This window comes from Microcaecilia unicolor, chromosome 6 (assembly GCF_901765095.1).
Source record: "Microcaecilia unicolor chromosome 6, aMicUni1.1, whole genome shotgun sequence".
Lineage (NCBI taxonomy): Eukaryota > Metazoa > Chordata > Amphibia > Gymnophiona > Siphonopidae > Microcaecilia > Microcaecilia unicolor.
The window spans coordinates 218,796,730-218,819,396 of NC_044036.1; the positions used below are offsets into that span (position 1 = coordinate 218,796,730).

Sequence of the window (22,667 nt, forward strand, 5' to 3'; positions counted from 1 at the left end):
ATTTTGGAGCACCAGCCCTTATGTGATCAGTCTTTGTTTATCTCTAGCAAAAAGACACCTTAGTCCAATTCCTTCCTTTCTTTCAAAAGTGGTTTCTTCTTTTCATCACAACCAGTCTCTTTCTTTACCTGTTTTTTGGGACACTAAACATGACAAGGACTGAAGCCATCTTCAATGCTTAAATATAGGTCATGTGCTATGGGTATACCTCAATTACACATAAGAGATCAGAAAGTCTAACCATTTATTTGTTCTCTTTGGAGAAGCTTGTAAGCTGCTTCCAAAGCAACCATACTTTGAAAGACTGTCCAGTTCCAGATATTTTGAAGGTTCTCTGCCAGAAGTCAGTCATCATCTTGGGCAGAGTATTCTACAATTCCACTTATTGTGATTTGTAAAGAAGTGTTTCGGGCATCCTTTCAGAAAACATTACCATCTTGATATTCAAGCTTGGGAAAATGCAGCCTTGGAGTTAAGAGTTTTGGTAACTGGGCTGTCATTATCCCACCCTACTTAGTTACTGCTTTGGTATGTCCCAAGTATATGAACTGGTCTGGTGGGACAATAAGGAAAGATAGATTACATCTTACCCCTGTAGATCAGTTCAGAAGCCTCCCCTGATTGTGTTTGCTTTTGTACCATAGACTCTTGCTTAAGCTTTGCTCCAGCTGTTTAGCAAGTTGAAATAATATTTTTAACAAGTTATAGATAAATGCATTCATTTATTCTAAGATTTGTTGAAGAGTTCTCTTAGTTCCTTGGGAGTAATTTTGTGGTAAGTTCTTTCAACTTTGTTATGAAAAATACTGGCTAATCAGGGAGGATGCACAGGGTTCTAAACTGATGACATCATAGCTCATTACTTCAGTATCCACATGCTGGCAGAGGGACATAACCCAATCATCTGGACTGGTCTAGAGGGGCTCAGAGAAAAAAAATAGCTAATTTATCCTGTTTTTAGTTAGGAAGGTGTTTTAATAAGGTAGGATTCATGGTGTATGAGAATACTAACAGATTATAGGCCACCAATTCCTACAGAGAAATATCCCAACTAAAACTAAGCTACCTCTTATCCCTTTAAGACAGTCCATGACATATTCTTGGCAGTGATGTTTTATAGCAAGAGTACTATCAATATAAAGGGTATCTCATCTGATTTGTTGGCATTCTGTCAGAGTTCTGCTAGGGCAGTAGTTTTTGGTAAAGTGTGTGTACACCAGGGCTGTGGAGTCGGAGTCGGCAGCAATTTTGGGTACATTGAGTCGGAGTTGGAGTCGGCAAAAATGTACCGACTCCTCATACATTTGAATAAAGTACTTCTCTGCTGTGAATAAAGCTTAGTACCTAGTTGTTTCACTAGTGTGAAGTCCAGCTGAACTATTTTGCTGGAGAGCTTCCCTCTGCTCAGTCTCCCTTTGCATTTACTGACCTGCTGTAGAGCACCTCTTCTCTGACCCCACAGTGAACTTAAGCTCCAAGAGAAGATCATTCAGCACACACAGATAAGGCAGCAGAGAGACTCCACCCAACTTCCTCTCTCTCTGCAAAAAGCGCTTTATATTTTAGTGGAAGTGGCACACCATTCACAATGGCAAAAAGAATGTCAGGAAACATGACAAAGTCTGCTGTTTATGAACACTTTACAATATCAACAGATGGGAAACATTATGTATGTCAATGTATTATAGAAGATGATGATGGTGAAAAAGCATGTGATGCAAAAATTAGCAGTTTCAGTGGTTATGAAAAAAATGCACCTACAAGAGCATCAAATTTAAAAAAACACTTGCAGCGTTTCCATCCTAAAGTGTTAGAAGCTGTGAATGAGAAAGATAGCAATGAAAACATTCCATCTACTTCAGGGTCAATAAAAGATCAGAAATCTACTGGAGGCCAGACAACTATCAAGATTTTTTTACAGCTGACAAAGTTACTATAACAATGACACCAGAAAAATTCAAAAACCACATCATTGAAATGGCAGTAAAGAATAGTATACCACTATCTTTTTTTTCACAACCAGCCTTTTTAGGCTTAAATAGAGAAATGGCTATAAAGCTTGGAGTTTCTCTGGAACGAGAAAGTATAAGGAAACTTATACTTGAAGAGGCCAAATGTAAGAAGGAAGAACTAAGAAAAAGTCTGAAGGGACGTTTTGTCTTTATTAAAATGGATGCATGCACACGTCACAGAGTCAATTATTTTGCAATTAATGTTAGATTTGCTGATGAAAACAAAAAAACAACCCGGACATTAGGAGTAAAGGACACTCAGGCACATCATACCAGTGAGTATCTGCAGAAGTTAGTGGAAGGTGTTTTAGAAGATTTTGAAATTAAAAAGGAACACATTCTATGTATTGTAACTGATAATGCTTCAAATATGTTAAGCACAATTGAAAAAATGAAGGAAGTTGATGAAGAAAGCAGCATACAAATATCAGAAGATGACAGTTCTGCAATTCAAGAAAGCTGTGAAAGTTTGGATGATATTGCTTAAGAAGCATCTAAGCTTATTACCATTCAACATATGCGTTGTGCTGTTCATACTCTGCAACTAGCAATAAGAGATGGATTGAAGGATCGTCATGCGGCTACACTAATTAGCAAGTTGAGGCAAGTAGATGTTGTAGCCAGGATCCCTAAAACAGATGCTATTCTGAAGAGACGTGCTGGAAAAGGAGCCATTTTGGATCAAGCAACGCGCTGGGGAAGCACTTACTTGATGATAAAGCGTTTTCTTGAACTAAAAGACTTTCTTGAAGAACTGAACAATGTAAATGTTTCATTAAAAGAAAACCAGTGGGCTCAAGTTACAGAATTAGAAAGGCTACTTTCTTACCCTTTTGCTGTTACCAAGAAGCAGCAATATGAAGATTTAACACCAGGTAAATTCTTCTTGGAATGGAAGGGCTTGATATATAACCTTAACAAAAGTGGGGGGGTTAATTGCTGATGGCATTGTATCTTCAATGAGGAAAAGAGAGGAGCTCTTGCTGGATAATCAAATTCTCTTAGCTGCTATTTATGTTGATCCAATGAGCCGAATTTTGTTCAGCAGTGACCAAATTGCTACAGGAAAACAGGCACTCTATGACATAGCAGTTCGCATGATAGGGTTGCTACCTGAAACTCATAAACCACTGGATGAAGCTAAAGCTATAAATACTGGTGGTAATGGTAACTCAGGTTCATCCTCTTCAAATGAAGAAGAGAATTTTCAAGCCTATTTGGACAAAATGGAAGCTTCAAAAGCAAAGCGATGTTGGTTAAGCATGGAAAAGCAACCTGTAAATGTACATATAAAGAAATTCATGCAAGAGTTTTTTTTAAAGGATTAAAAGAAGTGGAAAAGTTTGACCGCTCATCAAAACTGACTATAGAAGAAGCCATCATTGTTTATCCAGAGATTGTCAGTGATGCAGCTAGAACCGTAACAGCAATGCCACCCACCCAAGTCAGTGTTGAAAGACTGTTTTCAGCACTGAAAATAATCAAATCAGATTTAAGGGCTTCTATGAAGGAGGATCTGGCAGAAGCAATTCTATTTCTAAGAACAATATATTAGTTAATTTTGGATTATGTTTAACAGCTATTCTACAGCTATATATGCCAAGTTTAAATAATATATAAGTTGTTTTAGGTATTCCAAATGTTTTTGGTTTATGTAGGTTAACTTTGATTTTGTTCTAATTTCCAAAGGATGTTGTTCTAGAATTTCCAAAGGATGTGGTTGTTCCAGATTTTTATACTTGCTAATGCTGATGACTTTATACTTGATAAAAAAACAATAAACATAACCTTGTTTTTTTGTGTGTGTTTTTTTGTTTAAACTTTAGGATTAATGAATATTTATAGTTTCTTTAATAAATAAAATAAAAAGTCACAATGACATAGATTTTAAACCCAAACATTAACATGCAGCCTTGCATGCTGCACTCTTTCAGTCAACATGCAAAAAAAATACATATTAAAAACTGAGGAGTCGGAGGTACCATAAACTGAGGAGTCGGTGTCAGAGTCGAAGGATTTTTGTACCGACTCCACAGCCCTGGTGTACACAATGTATCTGTCTCTCTCACCTGAGTTGCTGGGATTCTGCCGCAGTGCCATACCAGGAGTTGTGCCATTTATAAAGCTGGGACGTGGAAGAAAGTAAGATCTCTCCTCTTCCTCAGTCTCTGATACAGATGCTTTATCTCCATCCTCCTCTTCCTCCTCCTCCTCTACCAGCGAACTTTCTGAAGGATACTCAAACATGGTCTGCAGACTATTTTCATTGAAAGAGATTTTCAACTGCAGAGGAAGACACAGAATGAGGGTCATTCAGGTCAGAAGAACCGCTTCAGTGTCTTTACGACAGGTTGACAAGCTCACAGTATCAATAAGTACAATTGTATAGTTTATAAATCCTTTATGCATAATAGCAAGGTAATGGAGGTCACAACGGGAATTAGTGGGAAATACAATAGATTACCTTGCATGTCTGAACTTAAGCGTTACAGTGCATCCTACTTATTACACATTTTTCTTCTATTTGAACAATCTAGATCAAGATATAACTGGAACAACCAAGACTTGGTGGGATAATCCGCATGACTAGAATGCTGATCTAAAATAGTTAAGGGATAGCAAGGGGTAAAAAGGGAAGAGATAGAACTTTGTATGCCATGAATAAATCTAAGTATAAAAGCCAGAAATGGACAATAAAGCCCGTTCAGTCTCAGGGTAAAGGTAAAAATGTAGTAGTTGGATATTGGACAAGAGGCTGTGGTGTCTATCAAAATGTAGTGATGGATGAAGCCCTTTTTGGCCTGGTAATTGCAATGGATGTGAACTACCCAAACATCTGTTCAGAAGGACACAACCTCAGAGCAAAGTCTTGGCATAGGCTCTGGACATCTTTAGTGCAAAACAAAGGGAATCATACAGGATAGAGATTATTCAAGAATTTATCTTCACTATGTAGACCATTTATTTTCAGGGGAAGTGGGAGGTGGGGGACTCAGACCAGGAACTTTCACAATTTTTTAAAATTTATTTATAACAATTTTACAAGCACTAAAATAACTTGCCAGAAATACAGAGAAAATAACACACGAGAATTATTTCAATCAGGTAATTCTATACGCTTCCTTAGACCACAAAATAGGGAGAGTGAAACAAGACAAGGAGATCAATTAAACAACAGTAAACAAACAAAACGTGGTATTAACCTGATTATCCCCAGTTGTTATTTATCTGAATCATTATTCCACATTGATCATCTGGTTGGCTTCTTCAAACCCAAAGCGGTGTATAGTCAATTTATTTTGTTGGAAACATACTTATTGTCCAATAATACATTTTATTTTATTTTTTTCTCTTTTAAAACCAGAAATTATTTAACAATACAAACACTTGAGTCTCTAATCCAATTCCCACTGATTAAGGTAATCCCAGTTTCACAGGCTTCACTCCTTTTGAATTAATATACTAAAAGGAATCATTTCAAAGGAAAAAACTTTAGGAGTCATACCCGGAACTCTGGGAAAACAACAATCTCGATATTAATCATCTGCAATAATATTCGTTTTGTTCAGTTTTCTGGTCTATTATCATTTTCAAAATCTTAACCGTTTCCTACCCCTGTAGAACTTCATTTGCTGTATCAATTTTTCATTCTCAAAGGATTCGATTAAATTATCCATGTGGCTCACTAATAAGATTATATCTGAAGCAAATTTATTTACTACCACCGTTAGGTCCTGGAGCACCTTCCAGATGATATTTAATATAACCTCCACGGGAGCCAACAACTCCAAGCTGATAACTCTTACGGGTTTAGGAGTGGCACCGCCGACACGGATTCAGCTGTAAACGACTTCTGTTTCAGCATACACTCCTAACTCACTCCTCCACTCCTTTGGATATGGTGGTTAAATGATTCGAGAGCGATGAAGTTGTTTCCAGGTCCAAGAGCACAGACGCTCCTTCGTCGGCGCTAATCAACGGACTCACCAACCCAGTCATCTGTGGGCAGCTTGTCGCGCAGCAGTCCCACACTTGCTGCACAGGGGACAAAACACTGGCCATCGGCAGCTGACCCCCCATTGTCCCCTTCCTCTCAGTTAAGGTAACTGCAAATGCAGAGAGGAAATTTCAAGTAAACAAAGACAGAACTTCAGAGGACAGCTGGGCCGTTGAGCGTACGAGCTTCAGGTCACCATCTTTCCACTCTCCCTGGTTTGGGACATTCTCCAGTTTATAATCGAAAGTGATCGCCGGCCATCTTCCGACACAAATCGGGAGATGGCCGGCGATTTCTTAAAAGCGGCAAAATCGGCATAATCGAAAGCGGCATTTTTGACAGCATCGCCGCTTTCCCGTCGCTTCGCCGGCGAAAGTTCAAGGGGGCGTGTCGGTAGATTAGCGAAGGAGGGGCATGGGCGTGGGTACCAGATGTCCGGCTTTCGCCGATAATGGGGAAAAAAAAGTGGCGTTAAGCAGTATTTCGCCAGCTTTACTTGGTCCTTTTATTTTCACGACCAAGCCTCAAAAAGGTGCCCCAACTGACCAGATGACCACTGGAGGGAATGGGGTATGACCTCCCCATACTACCCCAGTGGTCACCAATCCCCTTCCAAACTAAAAAAATAAAACTTAAAACCTTTTTTGCCAGCCTTTATGCCAGCCTCAAATGCCATACCCACCTCCATGACAGCAGAATGTGTTGTATCTGACAGCATTTCCTGGTTGCGATGTGGCTCTCGGGTGAGTGTGACACCTTTTCTGTTAGGTGCCCTGCAGAGTCACATTAGCAATGCATTGTGGTGGGTGTAGGGTACTGGGCTCTACTCCCATGGTGCTTTTTCCCCCTGCTAACAGAGTGTGCCCTGTTTTGTTTCCTGTTGTAGTCCATGCGGTAGTGGCCATTTTTGTAAGCCAGTTTTAGTTCCCTTTCCTGTGTTACCCACCTTAGAGAACGTAGTTCTTACCTTGAATGGTGCTGAAAGAGGGCATTGTACACCATTGTGCCAGCTCTGACCTACTGCTAATCTTAGTACCAGGGGACTCTTTGCCAGTGGGGCACAACCTCTGATCTGCAGTTAACTGTGAGTAAACGTTGTTATTTCAAGAAAGGACTTTTTCCAGAGAGATTAGTCTTCAGGTGTGAACTGGTGTGCCAAAGTTATACAGCAGCAATAAGTCCTAGAGGTTGTATGCAGGTCCCTGGAGCAATTTTAGTGGGTGCAGTTCATTTGTGGGTACTGGGTTTGGGGGGGCTCAGCTCCCAAAGTAAGGGAGCTATGCACGTGGGAGCTTTTCTGAAGTCCACCGCAGTGACCCCTAGGGTGGCTGGTTGGTGTCCTGGCATGTCAGGGGGGCCAGTGCACTAAAATGCTGGCTCCTTCTACAGCCAAATGCCTTGAATTTGGCTGGGGTTTGAGATGGCTGACATAACTTTCCATTATCGTTGAAAAACAAACCCGGCCATCTCAAACCCCGCGAACTCCACGGAATTTGGCCGGGCTAAATTCTATTATTGAAAAGAAAGATGGCCGGCCATCTTTTTCGATAATACGGTTCCGGCCAGCTGTAGTGCCGCCGCCGTCAACATAGATCGCCGGCGATCTATTTGGCCGGCGACGTTCGATTATGCCCCTCTCTGTCTGGTTTCTCCTCAGAGGCCTGTCTGATATGGGTAACCCTTCAGAATAGCCCTCTGAGTCATTGAAACACAGAAGCCCCCCACCACTACAAGGTGGTGTCCCTTCAGATGGGAGGAACTTTCATTATTGCCTTGACGTTCCCCCAACCACTTTAGACCTACACAGTAGCTGATAACTCTGCAGATTAGACTCAAGAGGTCCAGGGATTGAGGAGCTGATGAATAAAGCTTATTGTGTGCTTGCAACGCTTGCTTTAGACCGATTGTAGCTGGTCTAAAGCAAATGTTATTTAGCATCTAATGGACAAAGGGGTTCTGCGTCCCTTTTACCGTTTGTTGTAGCAGCTATCAATAACCACATGAAAATGTACTGCAATAAGCTCACTAGTATAAAAATGAGAATTCCAAGTGATGTGCTTACGTTTCCGTGCACTGCTCAGAAAGAAGCGCCTACATTTCAGGAAGTGATGTCACCAACCTGAATGGCAGCTTGAGTAAGGAGCTCCTGCACTTCTGCTAATTATTAGCTTCCTCTGCAACCCTAGTCAAGAGCAAAATAGTGATATCTCAAAGCTTTAAGCAGTGGGAGAGTGGAATTAGTTTTGGCAATGGCAGAACCCCGCTCTAAGGCGATAGGTTCACACGCTTATGCATATCAGCAATGGGCGGTGGGCCCTGGCCTTGGACCGCAAGGATACCGGTGGAAATGCAGCAAACACCACTGGGAGGCCCCACGCTTGCAGACTCTACGCCAATATCATCATCGCAACAGGATTTGATAGTGACAATCTGCTCCAGGCTTCAAGAAATTAAAGCCAATCTTAAAACTGTTCGCCAGGAGCTTGCGGTATTGGGCACGGATCTCCGCAGTGAAATAATGGAGCTGGGACAATGCATGGCTGAAACGGAAGTAGGCCTGGAAGAACACACGGAAGCGATAAGCACGATGAAAAAGCAGCTGAGTGATCGCAAAAGAGACACCAGGTATTTATTGGAAAAAGTGGAAGATCTTGATAACCGTTGCCACCACTCTAATTTTGCAGATTCAGGGCCTGCCAAAGATACCGGAATATTTGGATTGTGAATCAGTGGCACAGCGTATAGCAGCCACCATACTATCAGAGCCATCACACCCTCAAGAACCGTATTCTATTCACATTGAAAGAGCACACCGAGCCTTGGGGACTAGAAGACCTAATAGGGAGGGTCCAAGAAAGTAAAAGGGCAGACGATCTGCAAACTCCAAGATGGAAACTATACAAAGCAGATCGTTGATAAACCAAAATATGTTTTATTAACGTAAAACAATTAAAATATACATACAATAGCCCTTTTATCCTTTTGTTATACAATACAATTTTTATTCCTTACCGTGATTGGTTAAGGGCATAGTGATGTCATTCAGGTTTTCCAATACATAAATATACATATGTTATTATATTGTTCAGCAATTTTATTTAATCCAGTATCTTTATCCATTTTTATTCATTTATATTCACTCTCTTTGCAAGGTTATGGGATTATCACTATTAGGGCGATTTACTACTACTACTACTTAGCATTTCTATAGCGCTACTAGGGTTACGCAGCGCTGTACAAGTTAAAACATGGGGAAGGACAGTCCCTGCTCAAGAGAGCTTACAATCTAAAGGTAACAAACTATGTAGTCAGTGTAGTCAGTGTATCATGAATGGGGAAGGTGGTTAGGTGCCAAAAGCAAGGGAGAAGAGATGGGTTTTGAGTAAGGACAAAGATGGGCAGGGAGGGCGCATGGCGTATGGGCTCGGGGAGTCTGTTCCAGGCATAAGGTGATGCGAGGCAGAAGGGACCTTTGATCCCTCTTTTCCTTAAATTAACTTCCGGTTTTCGCCGTAGCGTTTTTTCAGCGCATTTGGAGATAAGAGGCTGTCTGCTCGATCTCATGTAAGCTCATGTAAATTATTTTCAAATTTATCTATCTGAGGTTTCATTGTTTGACATGAAAGATAGTGCCTTGTCATCGCTGCTATTTTTAGGTACTGCTTGATATCGGACATTATGGAGTAATTTATGTTTAATCATAAGGCTTATTCCTTGAAGCCTCTGTCCGCGCCTTAAAGTAACATGTCTATCCCCCCCCTTTTTTTTTATATATTGTTATAGAGGACTGTGTCTTGCCATTTTCGTCATTCATTTATTCTGCTCAATATTAGACATAATGAAGTAGATTAACGTCTAAAAATAGGACTTACCTCTTGGGAATTCCCTACTATTGGCTTCTGCATGTTTTTTAAAGAATATATTGTATATTAATGTTAAATCATACTACTACTACTACTTAACATTTCTAAAGCGCTACTAGGGTTACGCAGCGCTGTACAATTTAACATGGAAGGACAGGCCCTGCTCAAGGAGCTTACAATCTAAAAGACAGGTGTACAGTCTAAAGACAAGTGTACAGTCAAAAGACAAGTGTAGAGTCAGTCTGATAGGGCATACTATATTTCACGATAGGTTAGATGCCGAAAGCAGCATTGAAGAGGTGAGTTTTAAGCAGAGATTTGAAGATGGGTAGGGAGGGGGCTTAGCATAGGGGTTGAATCATAAATCATAAAGTTTATCCCCTGGGAACTCCCCATCATTGGCTTCTGCCCGCTTTTTATTATCTTATTATAATATAGTGTTTTAATTGGCAGTCCTTTCACCAATTTTATATTAAGTTACACTTATATCTACTATAATAAAACTCACCCTCAACGTTCTGAGGACACTGACGTCAGTGAAGCCAAGCTCTGACTTCCTTCAAAAAGGTTCGAAGGTTCGTGGTGGTGAAGCCACCAAAATCGCTCCGGGCCCCGCCCTCGAGGGCAGATCAATGGCAGAACAACGAAGGGGTTGACAGGGAGGGAGACGGGGGGGTGGGAAATCGATCTGGGCCCCGCCCTCCAGGGCGGAGCAATGCCAGAACAAGGAAGGGGTTGGCAGGGAGGGAGGCAGGGAGGCGGAGGGGGAGTGGGAAATCGCTCCGGGTCCCGCCCTCGCGTCAACATCATGATGTTGGGGGCAGAGCAATGCCAGAACAACGAAGGGTTGGCCAGGGAGGGCGGGGGTGTTGGCGATGAAAACCTTGCTAGCGCCCATTTAATTTGCTCTGAACGGGCTTCTTTTACTAGTACGATATAATTTCATGCAGGTCAGTAACCAATTGTTTTTGCATCTCTGGATGAGCCATTTTTTTCAGGATATCGACTATATATGTGAGTCCCTTTTTTTGGATTCTTCCTTTTTTCATTTATCCTTTTTTATAGTGGTCATCTTCATTTCCATTTTCATTTTTCAGTTGCTCTCATCAGCATATTTCCATTTTGGTAGTGGAGAATTACTGTATAGGTGGGTGTCTTCAGAATCTAATTTTATTGTTATTTTCATTGAATTAAAATATGGTCCAAGTTATTATTGAATATAGTTGTCTGTTGTTCTGCTTGTTTTGTTTAAAATTACTTTCCAGGATTTTTTAATATGTATTGTATATGTATGTTTGTGGACATGTAAGCCACTTATGATTAATATATATGATATCTGCAACCTCTGGTTATTGTTTAATTTAATTGTTTGTCCACTCCGTGAAAAAAATTTATATTTTGATGTGAGATTTTATTCTATTTTATCTCTCTCGTCATTTATATTAGCTATCCATGATATACAAAAAATCATGACTATTTATTCATGAATGTTATTCTGTGGATTTTTGCTGTCATAGATTTAATTTTTAATGTGACCTTATTTTTATTTTATTTTTTTTTATAATTTATGCAGTTATTATGATGTTGTTCTCACTATTAGATGTTAAAATTTACTATTTACCATTTATATTTTGTTTTGTAGCCCCTGAAGCAGCCCAGTTGGGCAAAACACGGCCTGTGTCGAGCTATTGTATGCATATTTTAATTGGTTTACGTTAATAAAACATATTTTGGTCTAAAAGACCTAATGTCTCTGCAGATGTCTCTACCTAATGTCGCCAGGATGAGCAGGTAGACGCAGGAATGATCAAAGAAATCAGAGACGCAAACAAAATGGGCAATGTGATAATAATGGGTTACTTCAATTATCCAAATATAGACTGGGTAAATGTAACATCGGGACACGCTAGAGAGGTACAATTCCTTGATGAAATCAAAGACAGCTTTATGGAGCAGCTGGTGCAGGAGCCGACGAGAGAAGGAAAAATTCTAGACTTGGTCCTTAGTGGAGCGCATGATTTGGTGAGGGACGTTATGGTACTGGGGCCGCTTGATAACAGTGATCATAATATGATCAGTTTTGATATCAACCTTGAAGTAACTATACACAGGAAGTCAAATATGAAAGCGTTTAACTTTAAAAAAGGAGACTATGATAAAATGAGAAGAACGGTGGAAAAAAAAAACGAAGGGGGACAACTGAGAGGGTAAAAACTGTACAACAGGCATGGACGCTGTTCAAAAATACCATCCTGGAGGCCCAGGCCAAACATATTCCAAAAATTAGAAAAGAAAGACGGAACTCCAAAAGACAGCCGGCCTGGTTGAAAAGTGAGGTGAAGGAAGCTATTAGGGCTAAAAGAAATGCCTTCAGAAAATGGAAGAAGGAACTGTCTGAAAATAACAAGCAGCAGCATAAGGAGTGTCAAGCAAATGCAAGGCGCAGATAAAGAAGGCCAAGCGGGATTACGAAAAAAGATAGCATTAGAGGCAAAAAAACATAGTAAAAAATTTTTTCGGTATATTAAAAGCAGGAAGCCGGCAAAAGAATCGGTTGGACCGCTGGATGACCGAGGGGTAAAAGGGACGATCAAGGAAGACAAAGACGTAGCGGAGAGATTGAATGAATTCTTCTCTTCAGTCTTCAGGAAGATTTGGGTGGGATACCGGTGTCGGAAATGGTATTTCAAGCGGACGAGTCGGAGAAACTTACTGACTTCACGGTAAACCTGGAGGACGTAATGGGGCAGTTCAGCAAACTGAAGAGTAGCAAATCTACTGGACCGGATGGTATTCATCCTAGAGTTCTGATAGAACTGAAAAATGAGCTTGCGGAGCTACTGCTAGTGATATGCAATTTATCCTTAAAATCGAGCGTGGTACCGGAAGATTGGAGGGTGGCCAATGTAACGTCCATTTTTAAAAAAGGTTCCAGGGAGATCCGGGAAATTATAGACCGGTGAGTCTGACGTCCGTGCAGGGGAAAATGGTACAGGCTATTATTAAAAACAAAATTACTGAGCACATCCGAGGACATGGATTACTGAGACCGAGTCAGCACGGCTTTTCTGTGGGGAAATCTTGCCTGACCAATTTGCTTCAATTCTTTGAAGGAGTAAACAAACATGTGGACAAAGGGGAGCCGGTTGATATTGTGAATCTGGATTTTCAAAAGGCGTTTGACAAGGTACCTCATGAAAGGCTACAGAGGAAATTGGAGGGTCATGGGATTTTTTTATTTATTTATTTTTTTATATTTGTACCCCGCGCTTTCCCACTCATGGCAGGCTCAATGCGGCTTACATAGGGCAATGGAGGGTTAAGTGACTTGCCCAGAGTGACAAGGAGTGCCTGAAGTGGGAATTGAACTCAGTTCCTCAGTTCCCCAGGACCAAAGTCCACCACCCTAACCACTAGACCACTCCAATCCACAATAGGAAAACTCCATAACCAAGTTGTAACAAACTGTATTTCCATCTTTCATAACGTATTGTAAGCCACACTGAACCCGCAAAAAGGTGGGAAATGTGGGATACAAATGCAATAAATAAATAAATAAATAAATAATAAATGGCAGATGACATTTAATGTGAGCAAGTGCAAGGTGATGCATGTGGGAAAAAAGAACCCGAATTATAACTACGTCATGCAAGGTTCCACGTTAGGAGTTACGGACCAAGAAAGGGATCTGGGTGTCGTTGTCAATAATACACGGAAACCTTCTGCTCAGTGTGCTGCTGTGGCTCGGAAAGTGAATAGAATGTTGGGTATTATTAAGAAAGGTATGGAAAACAGGTGTGATGATGTTATAATGCCGTTATATCGCTCCATGGTGCGATCTGGTCACCGCATCTCAAGAAAGATAGTAGAATTGGAAAAGGTGCAGCGAAGGGCGACTAAAATGATAGCGGGGATGGGACGACTTCCCTATGAGGAAAGACTAAGGAGGCTAGGGCTTTTCAGCTTGGAGAAGAGACGGCTGAGGGGAGACATGATAGAGGTATATAAAATAATGAGTGGAATGGAACAGGTGGATGTGAAGCGTCTGTTCACGCTTTCCAAAAATAATAGGACTAGGGGGCATGCGATGAAACTACAGTGTAGTAAATTTAAAACAAATCGGAAAAAATATTTCTTCACCCAACACGTAATTAAACTCTGGAATTCGTTGCCGGAGAACGTGGTGAAGGCGTTTAGCTTGGCAGAGTTTAAAAAGGGGTTAGACGGTTTTCTAAAGGACAAGTCCATAAACTGCTACTACTTGGGAATAATCCGCAATTCCGGGAATAACATGTATAGAATGTTTGTACGTTTGGGAAGCTTGCCAGGTGCCCTTGGCCTGGATTGGCCGCTGTCGTGGACAGGATGCTGGGCTCGATGGACCCTTGGTCTTTTCCCAGTGTGGCATTACTTATGTAGTGTGCATTACTGAATTTAAAATGAAGAAGCAGTGTTGACTAAAGTGAGGGCAGCTCCCCTCCTGAGTGAGCCAGTTAGCCGATAGAGATTTATCGAGACCTCTCTACCACCACCTTCAAAAGGAGGAGTGAATTGCAACCTGACTCAACAGCTATGAGAATAGGGAATTCACTACAATTGGCAACACCCCTTAGCGTTGGTATTCTATAGAGAAGGGTAAAAGCTACACCGAGTTTGTTCGCTACAGGAGGCACAAGAATTTCTTTCAGCACACAGTGAGGGACAAACCCCTGCACAGGCCTCCACGCCTGGATATAAGAGGCCTGAACGTCCAAAACGTCAGTGAGTATCCCATCGTAAGGGACTCAGGAGGCAAGTATCTGGGAAGCAGTTACCCTCCCCACAGCAATCAGTTTGAAAAACTTGCTCTACAGAATTTGGATATTTGGATAATACTCAGTAGTGATACTCATGATTCACTGGAGCACAGACCTGCAGAGGCCATGATCTTTATAAGATTGGTTGGTTGGCAGATGAGAGACTCGCTTCTTTCTACTACTAGCCGTTAAGCCCGTTAAAACGGGTGAGATCTCCAGCTACCCTCCTCGCCGCTGCTCCCTCCCCTCTCCGTGCCCCCTGCACTGACCTGACAGCGCCTCTCACCTCCGTGTGAAAGCGCTGCAGGCAGCAGCAGATCGCTCTGCTGCTGCCTGCAGCGCTTCCACACGGAGGTGAGAGGCGCTGTCAGGTCAGTGCAGGGGGCCCGATACAGAGGGGGGGGGGGGCGATGTTGGTTTCCAGGCTCCAGCGGCAGCGTCCGGACTGTCTGACTCCGTTTCCCTCTCTCTTCCGCCCTCTGACGTTATCACGTCTTGACGCGAGGGCAGGACAGGAAGTCTCTACTGCGCATTTGCAGGTGAGTCGGTCACTTGCCGTTTATATGTTTGATGGGCATGCCACAGTTTGAGATACTATCATGCCTTGTCTGGTTTTGGGGAGGAAGCGGGGAGGGGGGAATGTGGGAACGCTATGGAACATTAGGAAACTATAGGTCAAATGTTAGAATTTAAATATGTTACTCTAACTGTCAGAGGTCTCAATAGTCCTGTGAAACATCAGCTGATGTTTAAAGAAATGCAGCGCTTGCAGGCTGATGGGAAAATTAGGTTCTTACCTTGGTAATTTCTTTCCTTTAGTCATAGCAGATGAAGCCATTACGTATGGGTTATGTCCATCAACCAGCAGGGGAGATAGAGAGCACTCAAACTTTCACAGTGCCCTCTTGGCCAGCTAGCTCCACTGCCTCTTCAGTATTTGAAGCTTCCAAAGCAGTATGGCAACCACAATGGGAATCACAAGAGCTTTCTTCACAGCGAACGATGGCCCATCACAAGGGCATGAACTCATAAAGGAGGGAATGCACATCCTCCTGGAGGGAATAAACTCATCCTCCTTATTGTATAAGTGGAGGGGAACACCCGCGCCTCCTGGAGGGAATCACACATCCTCCGAACACACTGGAGGGAATGAACTCATCCTCCTATTTATAGAACTGGAGGGGGAACACATGCGCCTCCTGGAGAGAATCAACACATCCTCCAAAAAAAAACATGCTGGAGGGAATGAACACATCCTCCTAAATTTAAACTGAACATGAATCCTGAAGATTGTTTTCCAACTTTCTCCAAGGAAGGAACTTCAGGAAATTAGAACAGAACCTGAAAAACAGATTCACAGCATACAGACAATCATACAGGGAGGGCTCATGGCTTCATCTGCTATGACTAAAGGAAAGAAAATTACCAAGGTAAGAACCTAATTTTCCTTCCTTGTCATCAAGCAGATGAAGCCATTACATATGGGATGTAACAAAGCAATCCTTAGATAGGGTGGGAACAAGCCACACCACGCGCTAGCACTTGTGCACCAAAACGCACATCCCTCTTGGCAGCCACATCCAGCCTGTAATGTCGGGCAAAGGAGAGCTTAGAAGCCCATGTTGCTGCACTGCATATCTCTTGAAGAGAGAGTGCTCCAGTTTCAGCCCAAGAGGAAGAAATCGCTCTAGTAGAATGTGCCTTAAAGGCTACAGGCGGGAACCCTGCCGGCCAGCAGATAAGCTGAAAAGATAGTTTCTTTGAGCCAGCAGGCAATAGTGGCTTTAGACGCTGGAGACCCTCTGCGAGAACCGGATAGCAAAACAAACAGATGATCAGAAGTCCTGAAAGAGTTAGTAACTCGCAGATACTGCAGCAGAGTCCCTGCGCACATCCAAAAGGTGCAGCTGCCCAAAAGATTCTGGAAACTCTTCCTCTGAAAGAGAGGGCAAGAAAATAGCTGGTTTAAGTGAAAGGCTGAAACCACCTTAGGCATAAAGGAAGGCACGGTCCGAACCGTGACTCCGGACTCTGAAAATTGCAGAAATAGGTCTCTACAGACAGCGCCTGGAGCTCTGACACCCATCTCGCCGAGGTAATGGCCACCAGAAAAACGGCCTTCAGTGTCAAGTCTTTCTCCGATGCTCGCCGAAGCGGCTCAAAAGGAGATGCCTGCAGGGTTTTCAAAACTAGCCCCAGGTTCCAAGCTGGACAGGGTGCTCGCACTGGAGGTCGGAGCCGAAGCACCCCTCTAAGAAAACCGTGCCACATCTGGGTGAGCAGCCAAAAGACACGCCTTCCACCTTACCACGAAGGGAGGCCAAACGCTGCCACCTGCACCCACAGGGAATTATAGGCCAAGCCTTTTTGTACACCTTCCTACAAAAAGTCCAGAATCGGCGAGACAGGAGCCCGCATTGGAACAATGGCTCTGGAAGCACACCAAGACTCAAACAGGCACCAAATCCTGGCATAAGCACCGGAAGTGGACCGCTTGCGGGCTTGCAGGAGAGTGGAAATAACTTTATTGGAATAACCTTTATCCCTCAATTGCGCCCTCTCAATAGCCATGCCGTAAGACCAAAGCGGCCGGCGTCCTCCATGGCTACCGGTCCCTGAGTCAACAGGTTCGGTACCAGAGGTAACGGCAGAGGAGCCTCCAGGAGCATCTGTCGGAGGTCTGCATACCAAGGTCTCCTTGGCCAATCCGGGGCGATGAGGACCACTTCTCCTGGGTGCAGCCGAATCTGCAAGAGCAGGCGCCCTATCAGGGCCATGGGGGAAACACATAAAGTAGACCCGGAGGCCAGGGTTGAGCCAAGGCATCCACCCCGCTGAGCGAGGATCTCTCCGTCTGCTGAAGAAGCACGGGACTTTGGTATTGGCACTTGTCGCCATTAGATCCCTCACAGGCTGCCCCATTTGGCACAGATCTGCAGGAATACTTCGTCTGCCAGATTCCATTCTGCTGGATCGATCTGATGCCTGCTCAGATAATCGGCCTGCACATTGCTCTGACCTGCAATATGAGCTGCCGACAGACACTGAAGAGGCAGCTCGGCCCAGTGGCAAATCAGTTCGACCTGCGCGGCTAGTGCTCTGCACCTTGTTCCGCCTTGTCGATTTATATAGGCCACCGTTGTCGTGTTGTCCGACATCACTCTGACAGCCAATCCTTCCAGAGTCACTTGAAAGGCCAGAAGCGCCTGAAACACCGCTTTCAACTCTAGGCGGTTGATGGACCACTCCGACTCCTCGGGTGTCCATAGACCCTGGGCATGCTTCCCCTTGCAGTGTGCGCCCCAGCCCTTCAGGCTGGCATCTGTTACCACTAGGCACCAACACAGGGAGCGTCAGCAGCATTCCTCGCCGCAGCATGCTGTCCGAGAGCCACCACTCCATGCTGAGACGGGCCGCAGGGAGCCAAGTAAGTCTGCATTGGTAATCCTGAGAAATAGGAGACCATCTCCGAAGTAGGGAATACTGTAGAGGTCTCAGGTGCGCTCTCGCCCAGGGTACCACTTCCATCGTGGCTGTCATCGATCCCAGCAGCTGGACAATGTCCCAAGCTCGCGGGCGGTGCATCCTCAGGAACAGACGGACCTGATTCTGAAGCTTGCACCGCCTTAGCTCGGGTAGGAACACATAGCCCGAGACTGTGTCGAACCTGGCCCCCAAAAACTCTAGAGATTGTGAAGGGGACAGGTGACTTTTGGCCATATTGACGACCCAGCCTAGAGATTGCAGTACTGAGACCACTCTGGCTGTAGCTTGTAAGCTCTCTGTTGCAGAGTCTGCTCTGATGAGCCAGTCCGTCTAGGTACGGGTGAACCCTGATACCTTCTCGCCTGAGAAAAGCAGCTACTACCACCATTACCTTCGAAAGGTTCGGGGAGCTGTGGCGAGGCCAAAAGGCAAGGCCCTGAACTGGAAATGTTTTCCCAACACCGCAAACCTCAGAAACTTCTGGTGCGTGGGCCAAATCGGTATGTGCAAGTAAGCTTCTTTCAGGTCTAGAGACGTGAGAAACTCTCCTGGCTGAAACCGCCGCAATGACGGAGCGCAGGGATTCCATGTGAAATGCCACACTCTCAGGGACTTGTTCACATTCTTTTAAGTCCAGAATAGGGCGAAAGGACCCACCTTTTCGCGGCACCACAAAGTAGATGGAGTATCGGCCGCAGCCTTGCTCGGCGGGAGGCACCGGGGTCACTGCCCCTAATTGAATCAGACCTTGTAACGTCTCCTCCACCGTCGCCCGTTTGACGGCAGAACCGCATCGGGACTCCACAAACACGTCTCTTACTGGGGCGTTGAATTCTATTCTGTATCCATCTCTGATCAGGTCCAGAACACACTGATCTGAGGAAATCTTGGCCCACTCCTCGACAAAGAGGGAAAGCCGTCCTCCGATGACAGGCATCGAGGAGAGGGCCGGCGCACCATCATTGAGAGGGTCGCCCCTGAACTCCTGGTCTTGAGCCACCGGCTGCGGAACGCTTGTCCGAGCGAAAGGAGTTCCTCTGCTGACCACGGGCACGTGAAGTGAACCCAGCAGAACGCCCCGGGCGGTACCTTCTAGCTTCACGGAAGCGAGGTCTGTACGAGGAGTGGACCGCCTGGCCCTTAGAGGAAGGCCTCTGCCTATCTTCAGGCAAGCGCTGGGGTTTTGGATCACCCAGGCCTTTCACAATTTTCTCTAACTCCTCACCAAATAGGAGAAGTCCTTGAAAAGGCAACTTCACCAACCTTTGCTTAGAGGCCATGTCCGCTGCCCAGTGTCGTAGCCACAGACGACGGCGAGCCGCCACTGCTACTGCCATTTGTTTAGCCGAAGCTCTGACAAGGTCATAAAGGGCATCAGCCAGAAAGGACAAGGCCACCTCCATCCACGGAGCCACATCCAAGAAGGGCTCCGCTCCATCTCCGGGCTGAGCCACTGCCTGTTGCAGCCAAGCTAGGCAGGCTCTCACAGCATAACAGCTGCATGCAGACGCCCGAACAGTGAGACCTGCAATTTCAAAGGACCGTTTCAACCGCTGTTTCCAGCCTACGGTCTTGAACATCCTTCAGGGCAACACCTCCTTCAACAGGGAGGGTAGTTCTCTTTGTCACCGCAGTGACTAGGGCATCCACTGTAGGCATTTGAAAACGAGCCATATGTCCCTCACGCAGAGGGTATAACTGCCCCATAGCCCTGGAAAACTCTCAAAGGTCCCCCGGGGTCAGCCCACTGAGCCGAACAAGCTCTAGGATGGAGTCATGCAAAGGGAAGGCCCCGAGCAGCTTTCTTGGTACTAGCCATCCTGGGATTACCCGAGGAGGCATGCCACTGTCAGGATCTTCAATCGAGAGGGCCTGCAGGGTATCTGAAATAAGCGCTGGCAGCTCATCACGGTGGAAAATCCTCACCGCGGAGGGATCATCCAGATCCTGTGGTAAATCCGCACCTGACTCTGGTTCCTCAGACCAGAACGTCTGTCAATCCGAATCCTCACACCCCGACCACGGGGGGAAAAGGTGCACCACAATCTGAAGGGGAATTAACCCTTCTGCGCTTATCTTTAGGCCAAGCACCCGGGAAAAAAACCTCACTGGGCAGTCCCAGGCCAGAATCCATCGGGGGGGGGGGGGGGGGGGGAAATCAGAGGAGCCTCAGGCGACCCTTGAGGAAGGGCTCTTTTCATCATGTATGCTTTATGCAGCAAAAAGCACAAAATCCAGGGAGAAAATCTCACCCTGGGCACCCAAATCCTGTCCGGTGCTAGCCACTACTGAAATAACCTCATCTCGAGGTGCCCCACCCGGCTCAGGTCTCTCCGTGTCCACGGAGGCTGCGCCATGCGGTGTAAGCAAAATGGCGCCCGCTGCCAGCTCAGAGCGGGAAGAAAACATCGCTCGCCATGATCGGGCCGGCTCCTACGCCAATACAGCACGATTTACAGAGCCCTGCTGCTGATTTGTGCTTGCCAACAAGTGGAACAGCGCTTTACATTGTCCGCAGCCATCGCCGAAAAAAACGGCGGTAAAATCCAAAATGGCGGTTTAGCGCCAAAATCGCCCCGATCACGGGCCCACCCCGGAGTTGGAAAACACTCTTACCTCAAAGGATCTAGTGTACAACTACGATCCTGCTGAAAATCAGGTCAAAAACCTCTGTTCCAACGTCTCTGCGTTTAAAAACGCGACGCGACTTTTTTTTTTTTTTTTTAGCTGTGAGGAAAGCAGAGGTATGAAGACTCCGGAGGCTCATATGAGTGGGAAAGGCAGGGAAAGGGCGAACCTATATGCCTGCATCCACTGTTGGTGGGTAAGGACAGGGAAAGCAAGGCAATATGTCCACATCCACAGAGGTATGGGTAAGGCAGGGAAAGGGCTAACCTATGTGCCTTTATGTTATAAACGGTTTTTATTGATGGGACAAACTTCAATTCAAACATAGTAATGCTTACAGTTTATACCTTACCGATATTTCTACAACAGCAACGTATCTTACAGCGTGTCTATCCCATCACTTTTGTAACATTTACCCCTTCCCCCCCCCCAGGAAAATGAAACAATAACCTCTGGATTGGAGCTTCATACTTCCTACTGACACTCTCGTCAAAACCTTGTCCCAGTCTTATTCGCCTTACACAAGGGGCTCATAACTTCATTATATCGGTCCTAGCCTGTTAAGTATAGCACTTCTGGCTTTATGGGATATATTTTGCCAATAATGAGTCCAGACATTAAGAAATTCTTTCTTCTCCTCAAGTTATCGTATGCGTCCCTTGCCTCCCACAACATTAGCTCATGTAGCTTATTCCTCCATAGCCAAACAGAGGGTTGGCTCTACCTGCATCCAATGTCTCAATATGCATTTTTTGCCCACTGCAAATGCTTTACATAAAAATACCTCCAGGTTTTTATCCGATATCCCATATGCATTATTTTTGTTCAAGAGTACTCCTCTCCAGAGGGGTGCACCTTTTGCCCCAATACTTGTTCTAAGTACTCCTGTATCGCTCTCCAAAATGTTTTTATTTTATCGCACCTCCAAAATGCATGCAAAAATGTGTTCCTCTCTCTATGGCATTTAAGGCATTGGGGATCAGAGCTCCATCCCGCCCTTACAGCTTGGGATTGTGTTATATAGCCTCGATGAATGACCCTGAATTGACTCTCTTGTAATTCTGCCCCCCCCCACCTCCCCAGGTATGCCTTTGATTAGTTTCGCAAAATTTATTCCTTTCAGCTCATATCCCAAGTCTTTGCTCCATGTGTCTTTAAGCTTCTCATATGTTCTGGGAGGTCCGAGTGGGACTAGAGCTTTATGTAAGCTCGATATTGATACCTGTCCATGTGCGTCCCCTTCCAGGAATTCACGTATCTTCTGACCCAATTTTGTGCCCAGGGCTGCCTGATCTAAACTATGCCAGTAATGATGCAATTGTCTGTATGTATAATAGTCCTTCTGGGCCAATACCTGTCTCTGCTGCAGATTCTGAAAGCTATGCAGGTTTCCCTCTTCATTCATTAAGTGTTCAAATAAAGTGATGCCCATTTCCGACCATCTAGCCATTATCCCTTTCTCTAACCCGGGGGGAAGTCCCTATTCCCCTGTATTGGAAGTTGGTCGCTAACATTAGGGTCTTGTCTCCAGCTGTGCATAAGGAACTGCCAGACACGTCGCAATGGTTGCAACAGTATACTTCTCTACAGGTAGTTGGCAAACTCTTTGTTTTTGCCTGTAGAAGAAAATTCAAATGCCAGGGTCAAAGAGCGCACGTTCCCAGTTAGTCGGCGTGTGTTGATGTGTATTAAGTGTCCAATCCCTGATATGTCTCAAAAGGCACGCCTGATTATATCGCCTAATACAGGGGAAACCTAGCCCACCCTGAGCCCATCCATCATATAAGTATTCAAATCGTATTTTAGACTTCTTCCCCCCCCACCCCCCCCACACAAATTGCCGACACATCCTATTTAATTTCCGTAATCTTTACCTAATATGTAT

The 22,667-nt window shown here is 44.6% G+C and overlaps 1 protein-coding gene and 1 long non-coding RNA gene across 3 annotated transcripts in view; one reads left to right on the forward strand and one right to left on the reverse strand.

The window, feature by feature from the left end:
* Positions 1-22,667, reverse strand: part of TPRN (taperin) — a 207,917-nt gene that overhangs the window by 69,812 nt on the left and 115,438 nt on the right. For both annotated transcript variants that reach the window (XM_030206212.1, XM_030206213.1), the window contains exon 2: positions 4,082-4,295. In XM_030206212.1, the coding sequence (XP_030062072.1) occupies positions 4,082-4,295 (214 nt within the window). The remainder of the gene's footprint in view (positions 1-4,081; positions 4,296-22,667) is intronic.
* LOC115472113 lies at positions 9,550-11,019 on the forward strand. The gene is made up of 3 exons (XR_003942468.1): positions 9,550-9,573; positions 10,823-10,886; positions 10,970-11,019. It is a non-coding gene; the product is annotated as an uncharacterized LOC115472113 (long non-coding RNA).